Source organism: Pelobates fuscus, chromosome 2, assembly GCF_036172605.1.
Source record: "Pelobates fuscus isolate aPelFus1 chromosome 2, aPelFus1.pri, whole genome shotgun sequence".
Classification (NCBI taxonomy): Eukaryota; Metazoa; Chordata; class Amphibia; order Anura; family Pelobatidae; genus Pelobates; species Pelobates fuscus.
Window position 1 is genome coordinate 123,093,062 of NC_086318.1, and position 11,219 is coordinate 123,104,280.

Consider the following 11,219-nt stretch of genomic DNA (forward strand, 5'->3'; position numbering starts at 1 on the left):
AGTACGATTCCGTTCGAATGCTCGGCAACCAAAGCAGACGCAATGGGGCGATATTTATTCATAAAGGGCACGATTGCGGACAGCACCTACACCTTCGCTAGCATCTATGCACCCAACGCCCGACAATCTAGTTTCCTCCGCAAAACGATACGCAAACTTGAACTATTCCGGGAAGGTTTCCTTATTGTAGCTGGCGACCTGAATGCCGCCTTGGAGCCGAGACTAGACACCTCAAAGGGTACGAGTTCCCTCCCGTCTCGAGACCTTCACGCTATCCGAAAGGCACTCCAGGACTCGGGACTTATGGACAGCTGGAGGGTCCTACATCCGGACGAGAAGGACTTCACCTACTACTCGACAGCGCATAAGTCATATAGCAGGTTGGACTACATCTGCGTCGCCAGAGAACTACTGCCTCTGCTTCTAACGGCTGAGATACGACCCATGGGATGGTCGGACCACTCCCCAATAACAGCAACAATCAAATCCCCCCTATTCCGACCGAGGGAGCGCCAATGGCGGTTGAACGAATCCGTCCTCAATGATGACCTGGTCACAACAGAGCTACGTACGACGTTGACGAAATTCTTCGAGGAGAATGATACCCCGGAAATTCCAGCATTAACAATATGGGAAACCCATAAATGCGTAATCCGAGGAGAGCTGATCAGAATCTGCACACATAGGCAGAAGCTACAGCGACAACGAGTGGTGGACCTGACTTCGCGGATCGCGGCCCTGGAAACTACACATAAGACCACCCAATCAGAGGAGAACTACAAAGCACTACTAGATGCCAGGAGCGCACTGAGGGACATCCTACAACAGAAACTCCAATTTACGATCCGCAAATCGCAGCGCTTTTTCTATGAGTACTCGAGTAAATGCGGTCGACTCTTGGCCCGGATGCTGCAAAAGCAACGTCGTAAGTGCCACATCACGAAAATACAGCACAGAACCCAAGGTGTAACCCAACTCCCAGATAAGATCACAGAAGCATTCCACAGCTTCTATAGCGACCTGTATAATTTACAGCCTAAAGGTGGGGAAGGGGACCACCACCGGCAGGATGAACGTATAAGTAGCTACCTGCAGCGCCACATCACGGAAACCCTAAGCGAGGAGATGGCGGCCAGTCTGGAGGCGCCGATCTCTCTCGACGAACTCCAAGCTGCATTGAAGGGCTCTAAACTGAACAAGGCTCCTGGCCCGGACGGGCTACCACTACGCTACTTCAAAGAATTCGGGGAGGTGCTCTTGCCCAAACTTCTCATAGGCCTCAACTCCATACTGGACGGTGACACTCTACCCAGAGCCCTCACGGCAACAATTGCGGTAATCCACAAGGAGGGTAAGGACCCCACTAATTGCGCAAGCTACCGGCCAATCTCGCTCCTGAATGCGGATTTAAAGCTCTTCACGAAAATCCTAGCGACTCGAATGAAAGGAGTGGTGCCCGCTTTAGTCCACCCAGACCAGGTGGGGTTCATCCCAGGAAGGGAGGCGAGAGACAATACCACACGGGCCCTAAATGTCATTCATGCGGCACGACGCTCCAGACTGAAGGTCCTCCTCCTTTCCACCGACGCGGAGAAGGACTTTGACCGGGTTGACTGGCGTTTCATGTTGGCAACTCTCCGGGCGATGGGCTTTGGACCCCACCTCATAACGTGGATATCATCGCTATATACGATACCCTCCGCTAGGATACGGGTTAATGGCGCTCTGTCTGAACCAGTACAAATCCACAATGGAACGAGACAGGGGTGCCCACTGTCCCCCCTCCTGTTTGCCCTCTCCCTGGAGCCGTTCCTGGGGGCGGTCAGACGGGATGGGGGTATTAGGGGGTATACCCTGGGTGGTCAGGAGCATAAGGTGGCCGCATACGCGGACGATATGCTATTCTTCGTCAGCGAACCCCTGGCCACCCTCCCGAATCTCCTGAGGGCCTTTGCTGAATACGGACAGGTATCTAATATGAAGCTGAACACAGATAAATCGGAGGCCCTGCCCGTTACGACTGGAGAGGGAATGACTACACATCTCAAGACTCAATACGCATTCAAGTGGTGCCCCGTTAAAATCAAGTACCTGGGGATCTGGCTGACCACTGACCTGACTCGGATGTATGCCCACAACTTCGAACCCATGATCCACAGACTACGGTCGGACATGGTGCACTGGTCGGGCCTGTGTATTTCATGGTTTGGCCGGATGAACGCAATAAAAATGAATCTTCTACCGTGACTACTGTACCTGTTCCAGGCCATCCCTATAGGCATACCACAGATTTTCTTCCGATCAATGGACACAGCCATTACCAAGTTTGTGTGGCAATCAAAGACTCCCAGACTGAAGAGACTACACCTCCGACTGCCCAAGGCTCAAGGGGGTGTGGGGCTCCCCTCACTCTTCGATTACTACAGGGCAACCCACCTCCAACGCATAGTAGATTGGCATGTACCCAACTCCGATAAGCGATGGATCCAAATGGAGAGGGCCCAGATGGCTGGAACGCTCCCGGCCGCAACTTGGCTCGGGGACCCCCTCGCAAGTGAACACCTACGTGGCCACCCGCTCGTTGGGGCGACCCTACGAACCTGGTACCGTATCAGGATCACTCTCACGCTGACCACCACCCCAGGCCCGCTGACGCCGATAACGCATAACCCGGAACTAGCGGGAGGACTCTCACCACAGGACATCGCGACCTTCGGACTCGCGGATTGGACGTACATGCGACAATGGTGCGAAGGGGGAGAGCTGAAACAACTAATGGATTTGATGCCGGAACGTACCCCTACAGGCCTCGATAGGTTCAGGTACTTCCAAACTAAGACCTACTACCTAGCCCAACAGGGGAGGCGACTATTCCATAGACCCCTCACAGAATTCGAAAGAATCTGCACGAAACGCACACATCTGTGTAGAGGAATCTCGAACCTCTATGCAATGCTTCTGTCATCGCAACAGCCGCTACGCCTCCATCATATAACGCGCTGGGAAGAGAGCACAGGGGTGAAGCTGTCGGACCCGCAATGGACCAAAATCCACGTCTTAACACACCAGAGCTCCCTGTGCTCCAAACAGCAGGAGCTCAATTTTAAACTGCTGACCAACTGGTACAGAACCCCGGCAAGGATTCACAGGATGATACCAACGGTCCCCGCGACTTGCTGGCGCTGTGGGGAAGAAGACGGCACAGACCTACACATCTGGTGGTCCTGTAGGCTCATAGTCCCGTACTGGCAACAAACCCACCAGCGGATCGCGAACATCATAGACCCGGATCTCCCGTTTCAACCGCTCCCGATGCTCCTACACCACACGCCGATCTCCATATCGAAATACAAAAAATCACTGACTAAACATCTACTGAACGCTGCTAAATCTCTCATTCCTATGAAATGGAGGACAGCGATGATACCCTCCCCACAGGAATGGATGGCCAAAGTGGAGGAGATCCGCGGGATGGAACAGCTGACAGCTTCACTGCACGGAACCACAGAACGTTATCTTCAAACCTGGACACCCTGGTTAATGTACATATCTGGAAGGTAGTTGGGGTAAATCTTGCCCATTGGCTTACAGTGAAGATAAGTGGAGCGACAATAAGGGATATTTGACCCCTTCGATCTGACTGGGAACCCGCGGTGCGCTCGGCTGGATGCTTGGGGGGATATGGGGACGATCCCTCGCCCGCCTACGCCTCGGGGTGAGAACTCCCTTCCCTCCCTACCCCCCCTCCCCCATCCCACCTCCTGTACCTACACGTCTACACACGCCACGGTTAGCCAGAACCGCATTAGCCTACAACTTTACACGTTGCTTAGATCCTCACACTCCACGGTCCACAATACACTAGACTAAGGCTGCACCGCTAGCTCGGACTCATGATTGGCATATACAGATGGACGGGGGCGCACTGGCTGAAACGGAGAGGCATGCTGAGGTCTCGGACCCCCGAGGTCCGCGGATACTCTGTAGACTGATAAGTATGACTGCCCCACAAGGACTCCACGCGTCCGAAAACTTGACAGTGACCCACCAGACGTATGACTACCCCCACAGAAACCTACACCAGACAACCTCAGTCCTAGGTGACGCTCTGACCTAGATTCCCATACCCATGGGAACTTAGCCACCACTGCATAAGTAAAGGATGGAGACGGAAGACATTGTGACAAGACCTGACTTTCCCATGACAAATACACCGGTAGCAGAAACGGTATTCTTTAAACCCCTGAGTTATGGAACCAATTTATAATATGTGTCTGTATTGTTGTACTTATACAGATGTTACCTATTGCTTGATGCCGAATCCATGTTATTATCCTGTACGTCAGGACAACGTGTTACCTTTCCCACGCAAACACAATCTCTGAGCAAAGATTGCAGCCCTTTTAACGTTACCATAGGGGTAAAGGGCCCATCCTAGCAGGTATCTCTGTCGAAGGAACAAGCTATAAAAAGATAACCGCACATGGTGGGCGGAGACAGAGATTTCCTAGGCCTAATCTGAATACCAGCCCTTTCACCGAGATAGAACGGGCACTGGAAGCGGACCATACTGGTCGAGATGTTTAGGGGTAACTGTGAGACGTGATTAGTTGGGAAAACCCTACCTCAGTTAGTCAAGCCGAGCCTGTAATAGAGAATATCACATACGACTGCTGTTCCAGAGATTTATGTCAATAGGCACATACAGTGGGACACGATGAATATCGGGAATGAATATATACCTGTTCAATGCTGACGAAATTCGAAATTAACCCTGTTTAATGTATAACGTGAATTAACATGTATACCCCTTCCCCTTTCTCTTTTTTTTTTTCTGTACCCCTTGAAAATTTCTTAATAAAGAAAGATTGACTATAAAAAGGAGATGAGGGAAACTGGATGGTTTCGATTAGAAACACACTTATTGAATATAAAAATTAATTGATTAAACATTTTTGGTAAGAAATTGGATATAGGAAACTGAAAGAAAGAAAGAATAAAATCCTGACTCACATTATCCCAACATGGTTTTAGATTAAAAAAGCTATGCAGTGTAATGGAAAATTATATGGTTTTATGGAATTGGAGATCTTGGAATCCCTCATAGATGATATAAGTCTAGATAAATAGAGATACAGAAACATTATGGCTGTAAACAATTTGATGAAGAAGAGGAAAATTAAGTCTTTTGCATCTTTAGTAATGGAATATGACCTTCCCAAATGAGACATTTAATTATCTAAGAATTAAATCATACATTTTAAAACATATTTACGAAGGACCAAAAAAAAATGCTTTTCTTTTGACACAATTTTTGATCCAATGACAACCTCTAAACTTGTATCCAAATCATCATATTCTCTAACAATGTCTATATTACAAAATAAACAGTTGAAAATCTTTATTAAATGGGAAATTGAACTTAATATTAAAATTAAACCTACTGTTTGGGGGGGGGGGGGGGGGGAGGGAGAATTTGACAAACTAAATAAAAATGTTCATAATCTATCTTTAAGAAAAACCTTTTATAAAATATGTAACAGATGGTACATCGCACCAACGAGACTAAATAGAATAGATTCTAATGCTTCAAAGATGTATTGGAGATGCATGGAAATGGGGGGCAGTTACTTACATATATGGTGGAACTGTCCGATAATTAAAAAAACTTTGGGATCAGGTATATAGTTTTCTATGCAGATTTGATAAGATTAAAATTGATAAAAAAAAAAAAAAAACAGGCAGCACTATTACATTTAGGTTGACCAATTTTAAGACCATCTAAATTTTACTTGGCTGTGCATTGCCTTATGACTATCAAGATTTTGATAGTGAGAAGATGGAAACAATCTATGGAAATCAGTTATATACATTGGAAAGAGCAACTAATATTTCAATTAAGGATGAAAAATGGTATAGGTTGGATCAACTCTTCAGCTAAGAATAAAAAAATTAAAGGATCACTATAGGGTCAGGAACACAAACATGTATTCCTGACCCCATAGTGTTAAACCCACAATATAGGTGGCTTGCCCCCTTTAAGTTTAAAACTTACCTAATTTCAAGCGCTGTGCGGGTCCGCCGGCGCTGGCTCCGCCGGCGCTGGCTCCGCCCCCTTTGTACCATCATCAAAATGCTTGATTTTTAGCCAATCCAATGCTTTCCCGCTAAAATCGGCACATGGGGTGGGGCCAAATGCTGTTTTGGCCAATCAGAACCTCCTCATAGAGATGCAATGAATCAATGCATCTCTATGAGGAAAATACAGCGTCTCCATGAAAGGGTGGGGGCGCTTAACGGCAGGGCTGCCTACTGTGCAGCCCTGAACCATGAAGCCCCTCCAGTGACCATCTAAGGAGTGGCCACTTGGAGGTGTCCCTAGGGGCAATGTAAACACTGCCTTTTCTCTGAAAATACAGTGTTAGCATTAAAATGCCTGGAGGGAGCTATTATACTCACCAGAACAACTACATTAAGCTGTAGTTGTTCTGGTGACTATAGTGTCCCTTTAAGAGAAAATTTGGCCCTAAATGTTTCATATGATATTTAGTTATTTAATGAAGGGGGAAACTTATAGATATTCCTCTCAGGGGGCTCAGTCAATACTCTTCTCCGTTATAATGTGATTTGTTATGTCAGTGTTTGTATTTTAAGTGAATGTTTTTGTATGTATTTCCTTTTATAGGAATGAAAAAAAAAAAAAACAACATACATGCCAGTAGAGGAGAACTTAAACCTGTAATATAAACATTGCAGTTGCTCAAAAACTGCATGGTTAAGAGGACAAGGTCACTACATCCATACCGCTTCATTGAGATGAAGTAATCTGGATGACTGTACCGTTACTTTGAAATAACATGTTAGAGTGATGCATGGCCTTATTTAGATGTTGGAACCCCCTCCCCCCAATTGATAAAAAAAAAAGACATTCAACTTTTTTCAACTGGTCACAAATCCTCATTATTACTGTGCACCACCACCAGAAAGCTGCTCTGGGAGCTGTGAGAGTGACAGTGGCTAGAGTTGTTGTTAGGCAATGATGTAAATACTGCCTCTTATAAACAATAAAAATGCTGTATTTCATTCAATAAGCAGTGAATTGAAAACCAATGAATGAAGTTGTTATGGTATGAGGAGTCCCAGCTTATCCAATCATTCTGCCCCTACACTTCTGTTGTAGTCCAAGGCTTCAATCAGGAAGTTTCAGAGCAGCTGCCAATAATAGGCCGAGAATGTCAGCCTATCAGTAGATTCCCCTTGACAGGACAAATTGAAAAAGATACATACCTTTTTCACTTTGTTTTGTGAATGGAAAGCTACTGATAAGCCAAGAGTGTCCACTTGGTCCAAGAGTTCCTGATTTAAGACTCGGACTGGAATTGAAGGGCTAGAGTGATTGAGCACCAGATTGAGATTAAGACTTCGTTAACGGTTTAACCACTTGAGGCAAGCCTGCGCACTAAACAATCTTGCATCATTATAACTTATATCTGATGACTTTGTTATGGTGCCTGAAATTTTTCTGTTTTTCGGTTCACCATTTAGTAACTAATTCCCATCATTCAGATTCATGCTTATGAGTTTTTTTAGATAGTGTTTCTTAAAAGATAGCTTTCTCTTGAATCTAGACAACTAAATAAAACATTGAAAACCAACTTGTTGATCTTTTTTCATGAGATGCCAGTTTTCTCTTACATTCATATTTAGGCTGACTGCCACACACAAAGAACATTTCAGAACAAGAAGCATCTAACAATGGTTGGCAGAGAGTTAAGATACAGGCACCCACTTGTGGATGACAGGGTTTGAGTTTCTACATTTATTTATTTTTCATATATTATGAATACATATTTGTTAAATAGAAGGATAAGTAAACAGAATGCTACAAGTCCGGTGACAATCTAAATTTAAAGGTACACTAAGATATTATAAACTATCATTTGTCCTTTAATTACATCACTGATTCTGCTCTAAAAAGTCATCTGACCCAAAACAAAAGAGAATTTGAATTGAAAAGAACATGGATCGCATACAATTACAATGGTTTTATGCATTTATTCATGCAATTTTCAGCATACTACTTTGTGCACTCCTCTAGAAGCATTTTCTGTGAACAATGTTTGGTCCTACTTCCTCGAATTCTGCCCGTGTAATCCACATTTGCTGAAAGGTAGACAGAGAAGACAATATTGATCCTCCCGTCCATACTGCCTCAATTGGTTCAGGTGAAGTTATAACACTCAGTGGGCTTTCTGGTGGAATCAATCTGGCCAGCTCCTTGGTCATACGCTCACCAATTCCAGGAAACAAGCTGGTCCCTCCAGACATGAGCACATTGCTGCAAAGGGTGCTCCGAAGATCAATGTCACACTTCATTATGCTATGAAAACACATTTTATCAATGCCTGGTGAATCCATTCCAATTCTTGCAGGACGAAATAATGTTTCTGGACATTTATATCTCTCTCTGTGGATGGTGACAATCTTTCCATCAGGAAGTTTGTATTCTTTTTCCAATTCTTCTGTTGATTTCGATCTCTCACATTCTATATCAACAGCAACATAACATAGCCTTTCTTTCATATCTTTAACAATTTCTCTTTCCGATGTACTAATAAAGGAAAGGCCACTTTCAGTTAGTATTCTCATTAGATAGTTTGTTAGTTCTCTTCCTGCTAGGTCAAGCCTTAGCACGGCATGTTGAAGACAGTATCCTTCAAATATAGGGACTGTGTGTGTCACACCATCACCTAGATCGACCACACAACCAGTTACTCTTCCTGAGGAGTAGAGAGCTAAAACTGCTTGGATTGAAACATATGTTGCAGGAACACCAAGTCCCTCAAACAAAACACTCATCATCTTTTCTCTGTTGGTTCGTGGATTGAGAGGTGCTTCAGAAACAAGCACTGGTCTCTCACATGAATTTATATGTAAATGATTTTCATATCCATTCCTCCATATGAGCTCCATGTCATCCCATGAAGCCACCACACCATGCTCCACAGGGTAGTTTAATGAGAGGATACCTCTTCTTACCTGTGCATCTTCTCCAATATAGAACCCCTTTTGTCCAGCTCCAACAATGACAGGTTTGTATTTTGGTCTGCCTACTAAATTGGAGTAGATAAATCGTGGTTTTTCTTCTCCTGAAAATCCAAATTTAATTAATCCAGATCCATTGTCTATAACCACTGCTTGTGCCATCTTGTTTGCTGTCCCACTGGTGTCATCTGATCTGTAAATAGCAGCAACTTCTCTGATCAAAGAGGACTACACCTACTGCCCTGTTAACATTTAAGTGAGCAATGTATGATGTAATAATGACAGTTTACCTTGCTATATCCCAGTGTTATCCTAGTTTTTTTTCCATCTTTATGTTTGCTGTGCATTGCATATGCATGAACAACAATTGACAATATTTCCACATTATAAGTGCGAATGAGAGGTTCATCATATTTACCAGTATGTAATAAACCAGAAAAACAAACAACAATGGAGTATGGGTGGGTTGGCGCCAATTATACACGTGAAAATGCAGCTCCCCAAGTGCCTATAGTCACTTACAAGACACTAAATACAGTATTACAAATAGTACAAAGTATAGACAGAGTGCTGTTTCTATTAACCATCAGGTTTTCCCTGTAATAAGTTTATCTCACTGTGTGTTGGCGTTCACTATTGCGCACCCTATATTTACCAGCAGGCTACACTCTAATTCAAATACGATGTACAAGATGCATATTTTAAGATAAGCTGGGTATCATGCATTTTAGGACTAGGCAGACAGAATGTAATTAGAGATTATCACATCCAATAAATAAGTGCAGGAGAATTAGGCGTCATAATTGGTATCTACTCACAAAATACTAATCTTCTGAATCTTGAACTGTTACATTCACGTATTAAAAAACACATGAATATTAAACATATTCAGAGATAGAAAAATAATGAAACAGGAGAGAATAGTACCAATATGAAGAATGGATGGCTGGGCTGCGATATTTTATCCAACAAACCGGTATTTGTGTTGAGTTATTGGTCACCAGTGGTATTCAGGTAACTGGGGTTTGTGATCCCCCTACTCTCGGGATAAAAGGAATGATGCTAGTAGTGTCCCAGGTCTCCACATGTGTCCCTACATTCAGGCCTCTTATCACTGGCTGAAACCTGGGGCTCTATCCCCCCGACACTGCTGCACCTGCCTTCCTATCTAAAGGTGCATTGCATTTATCTCACTCCATTACGCCATACGCTGCTCAGTGTGGTGGTGTGGGGTTTTTGCTCTCCCCTTACCGTTCCTTCCAAATTTCGCCCCCTTGTTCTTCTCCTTCCTTATCTTTTGAAGTTGACTCTACCGGTCTCTTTAGTTTTCTCTCAGCCCATGATACCATTATCTACTGCCCTCATGGCTTGCTTCTACTCTTCCTTGACCAATTTTCTGCTTGGCTTCCTTACTTTCCTCTGACATTGCTTACCTTATCCTTGGTTACTTGAATATCCCTATTAACCAATGTAACTTCCAAATATCCGCATTATCCCTCTGTAATGATTGCTGCAGATCGGCTCATCTTCCAGCTGACTACTACTCCCACACCTCACCCCTTTGCCGATCATTGCATTGGCTTCCTGTACCTTTCAGGAACTTCAAACTGCTAACATTAACCTACAAACTCTCAATAGGTCCACTCCTTGTTACATTTCATCTTTACTTAACAAATATACCCCTTTGAGTTCCCTTTGCTCTGCAAATGACCTTCTCGTGACATCTGCTTGTTCTGAACTGCCATCTCTCATCTGCAGGGGTGCAACTAGGAATAAGGCACTCACTGAGTTATTGGTACACACACTGTTTAACCAAGACACACTTTCACAAATACACACACACACACATACACCCTCACAGATTCATTTTGTGTTTTTTTTTTTTTAAATTCTTCTGCATGTATCTTTGAGGAATCTCACTTCAAGATTTAAAGTTAGCTTGATGGGCCTGAATTACTCCATTATTTTGTGAGTGCAATACATTTACAGCAGGGACATCTCCACTTAACGGTGTTTCCCTATGAGTGTTCTCTGCTTTTGTTTTTTCTAGGTTTATCTTGTTTTATATCCTGCAAATCTCTGCCAGATCCTCATTCTGCACCAAGAAATTTAATATGCTGCCACTAACAACATTTTGCGTTCAAGATATACTTCAAACTGCAGGACGACATCTC

At 44.1% G+C, this 11,219-nt stretch overlaps 1 protein-coding gene across 1 annotated transcript; it reads right to left on the reverse strand.

Annotated features, from left to right (window-relative positions):
- Positions 1–7,960: 7,960 nt before the first annotated feature.
- Positions 7,961–9,360, reverse strand: LOC134586799 (actin-1-like). Its single transcript, XM_063442623.1, has one exon. The coding sequence runs from the start codon at positions 9,205–9,207 to the stop codon at positions 8,095–8,097; it is 1,113 nt and encodes a 370-aa protein (XP_063298693.1). The 5' UTR covers positions 9,208–9,360; the 3' UTR covers positions 7,961–8,094.
- Positions 9,361–11,219: the final 1,859 nt, after the last annotated feature.